Source organism: Pelodiscus sinensis, chromosome 1, assembly GCF_049634645.1.
Source record: "Pelodiscus sinensis isolate JC-2024 chromosome 1, ASM4963464v1, whole genome shotgun sequence".
Taxonomy (NCBI): Eukaryota; Metazoa; Chordata; order Testudines; family Trionychidae; genus Pelodiscus; species Pelodiscus sinensis.
Window position 1 is genome coordinate 71,723,795 of NC_134711.1, and position 16,950 is coordinate 71,740,744.

Consider the following 16,950-nt stretch of genomic DNA (forward strand, 5'->3'; position numbering starts at 1 on the left):
GCATTATTAGAGGTTTGGGGAGACATAGCTCATTGGGATTCTGATGCTGTTCTACATGGTTCCAGGTCCAGGGTTGGTGTAGACTTGACTCTCTGTCTCCAGCTCTTTTGTGACTCTCCTTTTTGCACATATACTTCCCCCAAATTTCCCTAGCTTCAACTAGCACTTCTTCTTCGAGTAATGAGCCTGTGGGTTCTCCACAGTTGGTGTCAGGCTTGTCCTGGCACCACAGATTGGAGACTTTGAGAGCAGTGATCAGGCAGGCTGCGCATGCGCGAGCAGAGAGTGGTACTCCCACTTTTGAAGTAGCACTTGCAGCCCACTTCTTCTCAGTTCCTTCTTTGTCTCTATCGGCCACAGATGGAGCTCAGTTCTTTCCTCCTCAGCATGCTCTGCAGGACAAAGCAAAACCACCTTATTAGTTTAGATAGGCACTCAGGACTACCTTCTTTTTACACAAAAAACAAACAAACAAAAAAGCTGCCGCCACCAGCTTTTACCGCCGTGCAGCGTCAAGCTGCAGCAAGCAAACAACAAAAAAAAGGAAACAGAAGCCAGCGACTCACAAGCATTCTTAGCTCTTGTACAGCTACAGATAGCTTCTGGGAGACATACCAGATTATTCTAAGGAGAAAAGATGTGGCAAAAGCCGAGAAATTATGCCAGCCTCTGATGCCCACAGCAAATGTATACGCTGTTTGGGGGACACACATATACCTCAGAAATGTGGCCTCAACAGACATGGTTCATGTGTCTTTATCGCCTGTCTCTGTGACCTCTCTACCTGCTTCCGAACTGCCCAGATCTGCTCTCCCAGAACTAGGGATCAATACTTCACCCTAACCACAAACACTGCATCTGATGGCATGGTACCTCTCTGGTTCTCAGAAGCAGAGCAACAGTGCTCCCAACAAGTGAAAAATGTTCTGCTGCATAGCAGGAGACAAACGACACACAAGACTTACCTATAGAAGTGGCACCAGTTTATACAGTGGTGTGCACACAGGGCACTTGAACCATCCAGGGCGCTGCTCCACCAAATACTAGAGTACATCATGCACCTGAAACAACAAAGTTTGTCAATTTCATCTCTCCCGTGCACATGGCCACCATTATGGCCTTCCACCCTCCCATTAATGAGTTCTCCATATTTGCACACCCCATCTCAAAAAGATTCTGGAAGGGCCTGAAGAACCTTCACCCACCTCAAAAACCCATTCAACCCATGTGGGACTTAGAACTAGTCCTGCACTCACTCACATGACCACCCTTTGTACCAATGGCAACGTCACCACTTACCTTTCTTACCATGAAAACATTGTTCTTTCTGGTGATCACTTCTGCAAGGTGCGTCAGCAAACTCGCATCTCTCACGTCCTTGCTTCCATACATGACCTTTCACAAGCACAAGGTCATTCTGTGGCCACACCCATCCTTCTTACCCAAAGTAAACTCAGGATTCCATATCAATGAACTGATAATCCTGCCCACTTTCTACCCGAAATAACATCATTCCAGGGAAGAAGCCATATTACATGCCTTGGATGTCAGAAGGGCAATTGTCTTGTATCTCAATAGGACTGAATCCTTTCGATCATCCTAGAGATTGATAGTTTCCCAGGCTGAGAGATCCAAGGGAAAACCACTGTCTTCCCAATACACATCAAAGCTCATAACACCATGCATTACTATATGCTACTCGCTCCAGAATAAGACATTACCAATGAATCCAAAGGCCTACTCCACCAGAGCTATGGCGACATCTGCTGCTTTCCTAAAGGGAGTCTCATTCTGAAAAATTTACAGAGCAGCAACATGGTTGTCTAATCACACCTTCATAAAGCATTACACTATTCCACCATGCTCCACCACAGATACTGCTGTAGCCAACGCAGTTCTCTCCACAATGTGTAGCAATTGATCGAAGCTTACCATCTATCTCAATGGGCACTGCTACACATTCACCAACTGTGGAACACCCACGGGGACATCAATCGAAGAAGAAAGAGAAGTTACTCACTTCATGCAATAATGGTTATTCTTCAAGGTGTGTGTTCCCGTGGGTGCTCCACTATCTGCCCTCCTCCTCACTTCTTCGGGCAATAATAGCAGCCCACGAGGGCATCAAAGAAGAAGCAGAGGAGAAGTGGGCTGCACGTGCTACTTCAAAGGCGGGAGCGTCACTTCCCGCTTGCGCATGTGCAGCCCACCTGATTGCTGCTCTCAAAGACTCCAATTTGTGGAGCCAGGATGAGCCTGACACCAACAGTGGAGCACCACGGGGAAACACATCTCAAAGAACAATCGTTACTGCACAAAGTGAGTAATTTCTCTTTATTGAACACAGTTGGAAATTGAGCTCAGAACGTTTTGCGTTTACCCTAAAACATGATTGTAGCTCAGGCCTAGGCAAAATACGGCCTGAAGACCGGATCTGGCCTGCCAAGTCACTGGATCCAGCCCGTGGAGGTATCAGGGAATCCTAGGCAGGCTCCCCTCTTTCCCTGCACGCCATGCAGAAAAGCAGCTATAGGGCTCTGTTTCTGTTTTGAGGACGGGGGAAGTTTTAGAAACCTCCCTGGTCCTAGCACATTCCCATTGGCCAGTTTTCTGGCAGAAACCAGCCAATGGAAGCTGCTTGTTGGAATAACAGGCAGCAAAGAAGAATCACACCCTCTCTCCTGGGCTCATTTATTCATGGAGCACATGGCCAGGCAAGCAGGCTGGCTGGCTGGGAAACATTTTAAGCTCAGCAGGCAGGCAGGCTAGTTTGTCAGCTGACAAGTAAGTCTCTTGGCCACAGCCTGCTTCTGGCACCCCAGCCCTTTCCTGCCCCAACTCTCTGCCCCCCCACTCAACATACCCAAACCCTCTGCCCCCCTCTTACACCTATACCCCCTTCCAGATCTGGCACCCCAATCTCCTGCACCAGATCACAATCCCCTCCTATCCTAGGTCACATCCCAAACCCCTTCACTACAGTCCCCTTGTGACGGTGCCCCCGGGGTGGGTGAACCCGAGGCCCCGAGTCCAGCACTGTCTCCTTAAGTCCGGCTGATCAGCTCCTCCTTGGCTAGCGGCATAACTCGCTTGACAGGCATCTCGCTGTGGTTTGCCTCCACCCGAGATGGGGGAGAGAAGGGGGCCCGGGCCTGCCCTCACTCGCGGGCCCCAGCCCTGGGCCCTAAGAACGTGGACCACGCAGCGGTCCTAGTCCAGCTAACGGGGTTGTAACCCTAAATGCGTTAGCCAACAGGCTTGGTTCGCTGCCCTGCCCTGGGCCACTTCCTCTCTCCCCCTCGCCGTCCTTCCCTCTTTCTCCAGTTCCCTGTCAGGTCGGTCCCTCCAGCCTTACCACCCACTTCCTACTCCGCCTCCGCAGGCGTTTTCCGCCCCTCTTGCGGGCCCTCTTCTCCCACGTCCCCTGCTCCGTCCAGGCGGCTTTTAAATCTCCTGCCGCCCCGGACGTCGTCCTGACGTCATCGGCCTATCCCCGCCCTCCACACCCCGCTGCCGCGGGCTCGGCTCCTCCCCCTTTCCATAGCCACACCGGTGCTCCCAGCCGTGCCACAGCGTGGGAGCAGCTGGCACACCGACGGTAAGTGTGCCCCGGCAGCGCCAACGGGGCACTTACCTCCTGGGGTCCAGTGTGGGGCCTCGGTGCCCCGTCACACCCCTGCCCTACGTCGCAGCCACCTGCTTCATCCCAACTCCCTCCCAGACACCAGTCCCCCCTCCTGCATCCTAGTCCCTTACCCCAAGCTCCCTTCTGCACCCTACCTCCATTCCAGACCCCATATCTCCATTAATATCATGGAAGAGTACAGCCCTCGACCACTTTTAAAAATCTTGGAGTTGGCCCTCCCATCAAAAATTATTGCCCACCCCTGCTCTAGCTTGTGATATTAATGGTATAGTAAATGAATAATCTCATTAGAGATATCTTTGTGAATACAAAGTGTGTCTGAAATACAGTTGTTGATTACTGTTGTTATGCACTGAAGTCATGAGCCGTTTAGGAATTATGAAATATTTTTATCCTATGACATTTTTATGTTAATCTCTCCATAGGGGAAGCCTGTGGGAACGCCAGATGCTGGTGCTTATTTCCGTGTTCTATCAGAGCATGGAGTGGCTGCCTGTTTTACTGCACCAACTGCAATTAGAGCAATCCGTCAGCAGGACCCTGAGGCAGACTTGGGAAAGCAGTACTCTTTGACAAGGTGAATTGAGGATACATTGGATGTTTGTTACAGAAATAGACTCGATGGACTGAGAAGAGTATAATGTCTAAGCTTTGGACATTTAAGCAGTGGAACATAAATATATAAAATACCATATTTTATGTATATATGTGTAAATGTATATACAACATTATATAAACACGTGAGACTCGCGCACACACGTACACACACTAAAATAATCAACATGAATTACACAAAAAGCATTCAAAAGATTAGGAATGCCTGAATTAAGGTTGCCTGTGCAACCTCCTGGTCTTCAATTAAATCATCACATACTGTTTTTTTTTTTCAAAGACTCTGTTATCATTCAGTATATAGCATAGACAGTGCTCACTAAATAAGCAGCTGTTCAATGTATTATTTTGTTCATTGTGTCTAGCCCTTATTTACTCCCCACTATTCAAAGCCTGCTCTAAAAACAAAATTATTAATTTCCCCAGGGGCTTTTCTGTGGTGCTCATCAGGATAGTGTTTGTGATGCATGCAGATGTTAAGTGGGGAGGTGATACTGTCCCCATTTTACAGATGGTGGGCTAAAATACAAGGAGATTAAGGTCAAAAGTTTAAACTAATTTTCGGTGCTTAATCTGAGCAACCTGAAATCTGAGTGTTCAGAGTTCTTAGCATTACATGGTGCACTCATGTTCAAAATACAGCTCCCACTGAATTCAGTTGCAGCTGTGAATGCTCAGTATTTCTGAAAATTGAAGTCTCCAATTGAGTACCTGGAAATTGATCACCTGTGAAAACTTTGGTTTAAGTGATTGCCTCGCACCATATAGGCACACTGTGGCCCAGGCAGGGCTAGAATCTAGTTTTCCAGAGCAACATTTACCATGTCTTAACCCTGAGACTTTCATTTATTTTCCTGTAATCTTCTACCCCATTCATATGTAATCTTCCAGTTTTTGCATCTAATGAAGCTGGTGGATCCTTAGAGTACTGTCCATTTTGTGCATTAAATGAAGCAAAAGTCCTATGAAAAAATAGTATATGATCATGTAATTAAAGATTCTGTCATAATGCATGTGCACAAGAGAGCAAATTCAGATTGCATAAACAATTTTAATTCTGGTATTTCCTAACTCTCCCATGCCTGTCCGCTCCTCACCATTGGCTCCTTGCTCTATTCTCCTTGCTTTGCCAGTTTTTGTTCCTCAGGCTTCTCATCCCAGTCTATGCCCAGCGAGTCCTAATTTTCCACTCTAGGCTCATGTTTGAATCCCAGTCTACTACAGTTGCAGAATTCCATTCCCTCATCCGATTCCAGTTTCCTTACTCAGTCAGTCCCAGTACTTTCTCCTCCCAATTACTCATCCTATCTTTCTCCTTCCTCTCAAAGCTCTTCCCAAAATCTTCCCAGTTCCTTGTCAGATTTGTCATCCATCCCCCACTGATTTTCTAATTCTAGTATCTTTGTCTGGCTGCTTGCAATCTCCCCTCTCCATTAGCTGCTCATGTGATCTGTATCCCCAGTGGCTTTGCTCAGCAAGTTCAAGCCTCACTGCTCGCCCCATCTCAGCCTCCCTGCCCCTATCTCTGCTCTAACCAATCCCGTTCTATCCCCTTCCAATTCTCTTGGTGTCTCTCTAGACTTTGTCTTAAACTGCTCCATTTCTTCCTGTAGACCAGATTTTGTCCCTTCAGCATTTAAATTTAGGGGCTTTCTCCTCCACTTTGCCTGGGTGCCATTGAGAGAACATGAGGGACAGGCTCCCTGCTCTCATTACAAGTGCCTGGCCCCACCATCTCCCAGAGCATCTGGAAGAGAAAATTAGAGGAAAAATCTGGTGTTGCCCTTTTCATCTCTGACTGAAGCATGCTCATTTGCTCTGTGGGAATAGCATGCCAAATCTGATTAGCATTAAGAGCTGTGAGAGAGTTGAGCATGATCAATGAGAATGGACTCTGGAGATTTTAGCTGGTAAAATTAGTCTGTACGGAGTGTGTGCAAATTTTGATTTTTTTCAGAGATTTGGAACTCAGCCAAATTTGGCTAGACTTTCACAGGGATGACAAAGACACATCCCTGTTACAAAGTCCACCCTGTGCCAAATTTCATATCCTTACTGTAAAGCATGGAAAAGCTAGAATTTTCCAAAGAAAACATTGCCAGAATATTTTAACATTCCGCAACAATGTATTTTTCTCCAGCTATTTCCGAGAATAAGGCTAACCTATTTTGTCTGAAACTTGAAAAAAAAAAACAGTCTGAGGGAGTTGGCATGGAAAACCTCAGCTGTATTAGTTACAGTTTGATAAATTGTAAGCAACTGAAAACAATGTCTTTTAAGGTGAAGTGTTGGCTAGTCTAAATGGGCAGTGCACCCTGCCCCATCTATAACATAAGCATAATTTATTTTTAGCAAAGAGATATTTAAGGTTTTTTTTAATGTGCAGTTAAACAGTAAAATTGGAGTCTGGATGTTTCCTATCTGTGACTATCTCTCAGTGACTTTTGCATCAAATTTGGTCATCTCATAAATAGAGACAAAGCCTTTACGTGCCAGCCTTAAAGACTCCCTCTGGGATGTGATAGTCAAGCTGTTCTTTCTGGCTCCGATATCACCACTAATAAAGATTGTGCATCTGGAACCTAACTGACAGTTTGGTTGATGATGTGTGATCAAGAGCAGAATCTCTGAGTGTATACTTGAGATCTTTTGGAAGAGACTCTAGCTTTGCCAACACCTAGCTGTACATCTCCTTCTCCTCACAGATGGACCGATGCTTTCAATATACAAGCACCTGGATTAAGTATGTCTTAATTGGAAAGGAAGAGAGGAAAAACACTTGGAGCTAATCAAGGCATTATCAGCTGTCATGATAATGCTTGAAGATGACTTAAGCTATGTTTTAGTCATAGGTGTTTTTTGTTAAAGTCATGGACAGGTCATGGGCAATAAACAAAAATTCAATGCCCATGACCTGTCCATGATTTGTATTCTATACCCCAGACTAAATCCTGGAGGAGGGACGCATCCCCAAGGGCAGCCTAGGGTATACCGTGGGTGCTGGTGGAGGGATGATAGGTCTGACAGACTTCCTAACTGGCTCTGCACCTCGTCAGAAGCGATGACGTTCCCTTTAGCTCCAAGGCAGAAATGTGGCCAATGGGAACTGTGAATGAGGTGTCTGCAGGTAGAGGCAATGCTTAGAGCTTCCTGACTGTTGCCCTTTCCAGGTAGCCAGTGAAGTAATTGCTGCCCAATTCCCTTACCCCTTCTGCTCCCTAACATGCAGCCTGAAGCCCTATCCCATACTCAAACTCCTGCTGCTGCTGTGGGAAGTGGTGTGCGGTGACCTGAGACTGCTCCAGCAGCAGGTGGTTCAACTGGAGAAGTCACGGAGGTCCCAGAAAGTCATGGAATCTATGACTTTTGTGACCTTCATGACAAACTCGCAGCTTTAATGATAATAAATTGTATAGCCAATTGCTTAACCATGTTTTGGTTATTATGAAATATATTCTAGAGCAAATGTCAGGAAGTGTCAATGTCAGGTTTATTGCTGCAATCCAATAATAATATAATTCAGGAAAAGGGTTCTGAAGGATACCAGTCTTCAGAAACCATTTTGTGCAGTGATACATTAGGGCTACGTCTAGATTGCATCCCTTTTTCGTAAAAGGGTTGCAAATTAGACATATCGCAATTGCTAATGAAGCAGGGATTTAAATCTCCCCCGCTTCATTAGCATAAAAATGGCTGCCGCTTTTTTTTGGCTTGGAGCTTTGCCGGAAAAAAGTGCCAGTCTAGACGCAGATCTTTCGGAAAATAAAGCCTTTTCCGAAAGATCCCTTATCCCTCTTAAAATAAGGGATAAGGGATCTTTCAGAAAAGGCTTTATTTTCTGAAAGATCCACGTCTAGACTGGCTTTTTTCCGGCAAAGCTTTGAGCTGAAAAAAGGCGGCAGCCATTTTTATGCTAATGAAGCAGGGGAGATTTAAATCCCTGCTTCCTTAGCAATTGCGATACGTCTAATTTGCATCCCTTTTACGAAAAAGAGATGCAATCTAGACATAGCCTAGGTGTTACACAGTCTGTTGGCAGTATTTTTAAGATGATTTTGTAAGTTACACGTTTCTTTACAAGTCACTAAAAATAAACCCAAGAGTTTGTTCCATTTCCTTTCTTTACCCTTGTTCTGAATACTAGCATTCCAGGTATTGGTCCATGAAAGTACCTTCTGGGTTCGTACCATGGTAGAATATTCTTGTTCTTTTCCTTTGGGATATTCTAATACTGGCTTGTAATAAGAACTCACTACCTGATACTAAGGTAAAATACTCATAAATCCTGATCCTTGACACCTTTTCTGCCTATTTAATCCAAAGATTAGGTCTATTAATGCAAGATGTCATGGGATATTTAGTACAGGATTATAGAAAAGGTGTAGGCCATTTTAGGGTATTTAATTTCAATAATATTAATATTTAGTGCATACTAATATTTGTGTGTTTGTGTGTGTGTGTGTGTATACATACGTATAGATTTTATTTATATATAAAAATAATGTGTCAGCCAGATATATTGGTCAATAGTATGGTTTAGAGGTAATATACGGATGATTATTTCTCTGTGGTACTCCTCTGGCCTGCAAACTGGTGTAACTGATTAGTGTGGTCTACTGGACTATTGCATCATGGACTGTTCTATTTTAAACATAACTTCAGGGATCACACACTGACATTTATTTTTATTTGCATAAAGCTCAAGTTATTGTGGCTTTGTGCAGGGAAAATCTACCCTGACAACTTGGGGTATGAGACACGGAGCTGCAACACAATCCCTGTGTTAGACTGTGGGCATGGAATACCACTAGGGTGAACAGGTAACAAGTGTGAAAAATAAGTATAATAGGCGCCTATAGGAGATAAAGCCCTGAATATCTGATATGCTCTACTAGACTTGTGCAATACTTAATCTTTGATAGATATTGGATAGTTCTTTGCCCATTAAAATCTTTTGCATCAATTTATGATAGTCCTGTTAAGTCTCCTGCAGTGAGCTGGGGATCTAATGGCTGACTTATTCAATTGCTTCGCTATGCCCTATCCAATATAACCCTGCTGTGGGTTTTAAGTGGTGTGGAGGATCATGCACACATCCTCTGCACCGAGGGAAGATTCACCCAGAGAGAAGAAGACAGCCCATTACCAACAAAAGGAGTAAAATTAAATTAAAAATGAAGGTATCCCAATTTTTAACTTAATTTGTCTTTTGCATGTTTAAATTATACCTTCCTATTGTCTCTGGATACACTTTGAAAGAATTAATAAAAACTCCACAATACATCCACCATCTTACATTAGTAAATGCAAACAAAATCCACAGCCGAATCCTTTAGAAAAATGTTTGGAGATAAAGGTGGAGGTCTTGTGAGGAGCATCGCTTTCTCTTGTCAGGTAAATCTGAAATTACAAATTCCAGAGATGACAGCTCTCCACTGAAAATAGTTTGTTCGTTGTTTCACCCTATATGGTGAAACTTAAAGAACTATCAGGTCCAGCACCAGGGCTTTCAGGAAATGATTTGAATAGAGAGGTATGTTTGCTTTTGTACTGAGGAATAATGCCAAAAGGTACATGCTTTATCTATCTTCCAATATTGAATCGTAAATGCACAGATCAAAATCTAGTGTTAGCTCAGTCCTTCATAGGTTCATTTTTGATTGAATCCCTAAAAGTTTAATTACACTGATTTATAATACTAGGAATCCAGGTTACAGAGACAACAGTTGAAGACATATTCACTTATCATAGAGATTACAATATTTATTGCACATTTAAGTTCAAGAAGCAGGACTGCAATAATAAATGCATTGACATATTGCAACAATTCAGCCTTCAGTGGGATTAAAAATATAAAATTGTTCATACCAGAACTTTTTCATATGTATAAATAAATGGTGTTTTGCATCACTTTTACAACCGCTTTCTTTGATTTACTGTTCAGTTGGAAAAAGTAATTCTGTATTTCTTTTGCTTATTATTCTATTGAGCTCTGACACTTAAGTGTGTTCCCCAGAATTGAAGAAGAGCTCTATGTACCTATAAAGCTTGTCTCTTCACCTACAAATTTGCTTCAGTTAAAGATACCACGCTCAACTTGCCCCTCTAACTTTAGGCAAGTCTTTTAGAATTTTCTCTGTGGATTTGTGTCCTCATCTGTAAAATGGGGATACTTACTTATTTCATAGGGGTTTTATGATACTTAAGAACTTGTCCCCACTGCAGTGTTAGCTCAAGCTATCACTTGAGTTTAGCTGGTAATGTGACTCCTCTGCATGTGCACAATTCTTTACCTCAAGCTAAGTAGTGTCTTAAGTTGAATTTATCTGTCTCATCAGGGGAGGGAGCAAGAGATTGGCTGAGAATGTTTAAGACTCCAGTTGTATAGCAGTTAGTTGTAACAAGTCTTCAGTTGCTAACTGAATTACTTTGTGAATTAAACTATTTTAGTTTGTATGAGTGATGTACATGGTTAATCAGTAAGGGCTGGAATAGCTCCTTGCATACCCTTGTCAGAGGTCTGCTCCAGCCCCATGAGGCCCACCACAGACCCTCCAAGGCAGAGGCTTCTCCAAATGGCCAGAGAAGCCACTGTCTGTGGGCGCCCCGCTCGGCCCCTCTGCCGCAGGTTACACACTGGCACTCCTGGGGAGCTTGCTGCAGAGCCTGCAGCAAAGCCTCCCAAGGAGCAGGGCAAGCAGCCCTTGCTGGCCCTGTTACTGGGGAGGCGGCTTTGCTTAGACATGGTCTACTGATCTCCAGGCATCTGCAGATTACAGATTGAAAACCACTATTTTATGGTAACAAAAATCTTTCATGGACCCCTTCAACGTAGTCTGTGGACCTGCAGACTGTGTTGAAAACCACTAGTCTAATTTAATATGGGCTAGCTCAGGTGGACAAGCCCTTTAGTTTTTTAATGCTTTTACAGTAAAATTGTGAAATATATTTTAGTTCCTTCTAAAATGCCTAGGTGCATGTATGAAGTTTGATAAAATATACACAGGCTGAACTTTTCAAATTTGGACAGAGCTGATACATTTAGGTGCTTATGGGTTAACTTAGGGCTAGGGTTAGTTTTAGCCCTTGATGCTTAAATATAGAGTCAGATGCCTAACTATAGATTTCCAGAAACATTTGGTCTGTGTCTAGTCTAATCTATTCATGCTATTGTATTACCTGCCTCTTTTGAATTAACTTAGTAACTTTCTCCTCTTCTTTGAATGTGTGGTCATGTTGAGTCCATTATAGGCGTGTGCACGTGCATGTTGCATGGTCATCAGAGATTTTTGCCCCTATGGCACCCCCTTGAGTGCAGTGCTCATGTGTCCATATATCAGATGCTGCTTGCTCTATGCTGTCTCAGTTCCTTCTTGCCACCTGCAGTGGTTAGTTGAAGCACCTTTCCTTCATTAGTAAGAGCTGGTAGTTTAGTCTCCTCTGAGTGAGCCTTAGGGCCTTGTAAATAGTTGTTTATAGTAGTTAGTGTTAAATGGTGTTAAGTGTAGTTAGGAGGTAGAAGTTAGAGTCCCAGTAGGGGCAGGGAAGGCATGTCCCAGTCTTCAGGGGTTTAAGCACTGCACAGACTGTAACAGGCCTCTACCTTTAACTGCCCCCCACAACAGCTGCCTCAAGAGCTTGGGGAATCACCTGTGAAGAGTAAGTGTCATATTTGTAAACATTTTTGATCCAGAATTCAGAGCATGATACTCATTTGTTGGCTGTCCCTGTGATGGCTGCTTATGAACCAGCTTCCACGCTGTCCCACCAAGGTTGCCTGGTACCTTGTTCTTGTTGCACAGTGTGCTGTCAGCACCAGGCTCTGCCTTACACCACTTCCTATCACTGGTGCCCAGAAAGAAAACAAAGCCCATCTCCCCAGCACCAAGCAAGAAAAGCATGGGTCAGGCAAACAATCAAGTTTGGGCATTCTGCCACTTTGAAGCCCTTAAAACATCCACCACCAACTACTGGGAATGGTATGGGGCCCAAACCCAGCCCTAGCCACAGTCCCCTTGATATTGACATCAAGCCTCCCACTCCAAACACTGGTCTCTGACAGCAACAGTCAGCAAGCAGACAACAGGTGTCAACAGCCTCATTGTGGTCACTGGAAAGGGATTCCTCTGGCAGAGAAGGGCAGGTTACCCCTTGCGAAGACCTCACTGGTGTGAATGGGCACCTGAGACTGCATCAGTGTCGACAGCAATGCCTTGGCAACATGTCCAGTGGCTAGCACAGTAGTCTTATTGGAGCGTGTGCAGCAAGTTGGGGATGATGATGCCCCCTTGTTGCTCATCTGCCACAGCCTTAAAGCAACAACTGCCAGCACCAGGATCAGTGCATTTGACCCACTCGAAGGGTGGGGGTAGAGGAGTTGTCACCCCAAAATTGTATTCCCCCACAGGGGATGATTCCCTGGAGCCTCCCCCGGAAATACCATTGCCGTACTCATCCCCGGACATGGCAATTGCCAGATCGTTGAGAAGCAGCCCGCTAGAACACCAGGGTGGCCAAGAACTTGGATCTAGACTTGTAGGAGATGGCCAAGCAGGTGGACATATTGTTCAGTGTCCTCTCAGTGTCTACCCCAGCACTTGTTGCACTACCAGTGCATGACAGAGTCCTGAAAATTTCCAGGGCACTTTGGCAAACCCCATTGTCTATCCCTCCTACCATTTCCAAAAGGGCAGAAAAGAAATACTTCATTCCAGCCAAAGTATTTGAGTACCTGTATACTTGCCTACCTTCAGGCTTGCTGGTTGTCTTTGTGGACAGTGAAAAGGACAATCAGGGGCATTCTAGTTCATTTCCAAAAAGTAAAGAAGCTTGTTGGACTTTTCTGAGAGAGAAAATTTTTCAAGAGCTAGAATTCAATTCTGGGTGGTGAATCATGAGACTCTGTTGGGTGGATACAATTTTAACTTATGGGACTCCTTGGTAAAGTCAAGGAGACCTTCCCTCAGGGTCTAACCCAGGAATTTGGCATTCTCATGGAGCGGGCCACCATGGTCATCTTTCCAGATGATGTGGGATTTGGTGGACTCAGCTGTTAGGATGGTCATATTGGTAGTGGTCATGAGGCACAGCTTCTTGCTTCAGACCACCAGCCTCTAACAAGAGATGCAGATCTCTCTCCAGGATCTCCCATTCAGTGGGCACTGTCTCTTTTCAGAGCAGATAGTTGTGAGGTTGCATAGTTTAAAGGACACTTAAACCACCCTTCACTCACTGGGAATGCATACACTGCAGTTTGCATGGAAGCATTTCTGGCCACCTTTGTTTGCCACCACCTTGTCAGCCGTGTCAGATGTTTGGAAGAAGGGATGAAGATTCAAGCTATAGTCTTTGCTGTACTTCCTCCTTCCATTCACCCACACAGCCTGGTCCGGAAAAGAATTCCAAAGGCCAGGAATGCTTATTTTGAAGGGTAACATCCAAATAAATTCCCCATGCCACCTTGCTTTTTGTCAACCCTTCCTTCCACCCCTCTTCTTCTCTGTCCCTCTTCAAGGACTTTTCTCATAAGCAACACATTTTCCAAGAGGTTGAGAACCTCCTGCACCCATGGGCAGTGGCAAAGGTCCCTTGGGACATGAAGCGAAAGGCGTTCTATTCTATTCTATTCTATTCTATTCTATTCTATTCTATTCTATTCTATTCTATTCTATTCTATTCTTGCCACTTCCTAATTCTGAAAGCAAAAGGGGCCTGTGTTGTCTCAATTCTTCGCTCAGGAAGTTGACATTTCACTGGTTTCCTTGGCCTCCATAATCCTCTCCTTGTATCTCCCTCAACTTGAAGGACATTTATTTCCATATTCCAGAGTCACAGATGTTTCATAGTGGGCAGATGCCATTTTTAATTCATGACTCTGCCCTTTGGCCTCTAATTGGCCCTGAGAATGTTCACAAACTGTACAATACCAGTTGCTGCTTACCTGAAACATTTTCTCCTATCTGAATAGCTAATTGGCTCAACGAGGGCAGGTCACAGGAGAAAGTGCAAAGGAGCCTGAATCTGATGTGTTTCACATGCTGTGACCTAGGCCTGTTAATAGATGAGAAAAAAGGGCAAGGTGGTGCAGATCCTGAGAGACAATTTCGCTGTCATGTATTATTTCAATAGGCAAGGTAGGTGCCAGGTCTTGGGCCCTTTGTCAAAAAGTTCTCCGTCTTTTGGATTTTTGGGTGCAGCTTGCCATTCATCTGATAGCTGTGCACCTGCTTGGAACCAGAAACATCTTTGCAGATCACCTCAACAGAATTTTATTGTCTGACCATAAGTGGTTGCTCCATCTAGAAGCAGTCAGCAAATCTTCCAGAGTTGGCTTTATCTTTCCATGGCTGGAATGGATAGGGGCTCCCTATCAGATGCTTTTCTCATACTGTGGACAGGGGTGCAGAAATATGCCTTTCTGGCAATGCCATTGATTGATTTATTGAGTCCTTGCGAAGATCAAGCAAGACAGGCCAGGAATTATTCTAATAGCCCCTATGTGGCCTTGTCAGCGCTGGTTTGGCATGTCGCTGAGTCTTTCGGTAGCTGATGCTCTGGCCAGATCTGCTCTTCCAGAACTGTGTCAGCCTTTTCCAACTGAACTTAGCAGCCCTGCACTTGATGACTTGGCTACTGCATGGCTAAACATGCATGAACAGGCATGCTCAGCCCGTGTTTAGCAGGTTTTGCTGGATAGCTGGACAGCCTCCCCTAGAATGACTTACCTGATCAAAGGGAGAAAGCTCATGTTCTGGGTCTTGGGACAGCATATCTGGGCCAAGCAGGCCATACTGCAGGATTATCTGCTGCACAATTAATCCCCGTCATCATTCAAGGTCCATCTGGCCACTATCTTGCTTTCCATTCTCCATTCCAAGACAGGCCCGTCTTTCCTCACAACACGATGGCATGGGTTTTGAGAGGTCTGAAGTGTCTCTTCTTGTATATCCAGGATATTATCTCTCAGAAAAGAACTGAGAGGAAATAGGGCCAGTGGTGCCTGACAAACTGACTCATGATCATGGCATTCAGTGTGGCATAATAGCTGGCCCTACATATACCACTAAAGCAAAAATCTCTGATGACTATGCACATTGGGTGTGTGCACATCTAGAATGGAATGGAGATGAACAACACATCTCAAAGAACAAGAATTACAAAAGATAGGTAACCATTTTATCTGTCCTCCTGTGGCAGTTTTCCTGCTTCATCTTGCCACAGGTTGCTTTGGTCAAGGCAGCAAAATTATATATATAAATTGGGCTTAACTTTGATCTTCATGATATGTGTACTCATCTCTCTCTGTCTGGAACTGTGTGTAAAGTATTCTATCAAGTCAATGATAATTCAGATGGGTGAACACGGATCCTCATTTACTGATCCCTGCTTGATAATTAGTGATCTCTTTAAAACTACAGAGAGAATTCTTAGTTTTTCTCCCACCCAACTTTTGGCTACTACTAGAAAATTGCCTAATATGTAGAACTCTGTTGTGAATGGACCCAACAACTCTTGTTCATGGAGAGGAAATTATAGTTACAGTCCATAGTATTAATATAATTAAAATTAATTGTTTTAGTTAATAAAGCTTTGGCTATTCTTTGAAATCTTGCCCTCTTTTGCTAACAATTAGATTGTTCCACTGAATTGAAATAAACAAAAATGGAAGAATAATATCTTATTTTGTGAGCTCCATTTAATTTGTGACGGAATTAAGGTTTTATTGTGAATCTATTGGGATGGAACAATGCTGTAAGCTTCCTCACAGCAGGATCCTGCTAATGTTTCAGAAAAAGAAATACTACTATGAATTCAGTGTCCTCCTTTCTCTCATGGGTTTTCGTCGTTGACAATAATGGAAACATTTCTATGTACAGGTCATTTTGCCCATTGTATTACAGGGAAGATCACTGAACAAGGACTAAGAAAGAATTATAATGTCAAATAAACTTAATGCTCATTAATTTATATAATTATCTCCTAAATTTTTGTACAAAAAATGTCTATGAAAAGACTACAGTTGTTGTTTGACACAAAACTGTATTCTTCAAACATGAAGCATAATGTTCATGTGACTTGATAGCAAGATTATAGTACTCTACATCAAGGAGGCGTGCATTGTGAACATGACACACTCCCTCTTGCTCATTATCTCAAAAAAACTCACCACCACCAACAACCAACCAAAGCAAACAAATAAACAAAAACTTTCTTGATGAATTTCACTAAATTAGAAAAAAAGATAAATATCTTTCAAATAGTTTGTATGTACTTACATTCATGGGCCCAGTCCTGGACACATGCAAGTGTGTAACTTTGCTCACACAAGTATCCCATTGAGGTCAATGTGTCTGCTCACATAAGTGCAGTTACTCAGCCATTTCATCTTTTTCGTATCTTTCATTGGCCCCAAATGTAAAGTTTTCTGTTTCTCCTAAAGAAGGGCTGCTTATTTTTTTTTCCATAGGATGACTGGGATGAACAGTGGTGGATTATTCTTATCTCAATTACCATGCTTTTATAGTGAGATCTTTGTTTTATTGACTCCATAGTCATCCTAAGTGTCTATAGACATATGAGAGAGAAAAATAGGCACATGGAAAGTAGGGTGTAAATCATTCACAGTGAAATAAAAATGCTTGTGATATGTTACAATAATGGGACTACTTATATGAGTAAAATTATTTTGTGTA

General features: G+C 43.6%; 1 protein-coding gene across 4 annotated transcripts in view; it reads left to right on the forward strand.

Moving 5' to 3' along the window:
* Positions 1–16,950, forward strand: part of ACSS3 (acyl-CoA synthetase short chain family member 3) — a 126,654-nt gene that overhangs the window by 44,171 nt on the left and 65,533 nt on the right. For all 4 annotated transcript variants that reach the window (XM_006118478.4, XM_025182327.2, XM_025182328.2 and 1 more), the window contains one exon: positions 4,072–4,223. In XM_006118478.4, the coding sequence (XP_006118540.2) occupies positions 4,072–4,223 (152 nt within the window). The remainder of the gene's footprint in view (positions 1–4,071; positions 4,224–16,950) is intronic.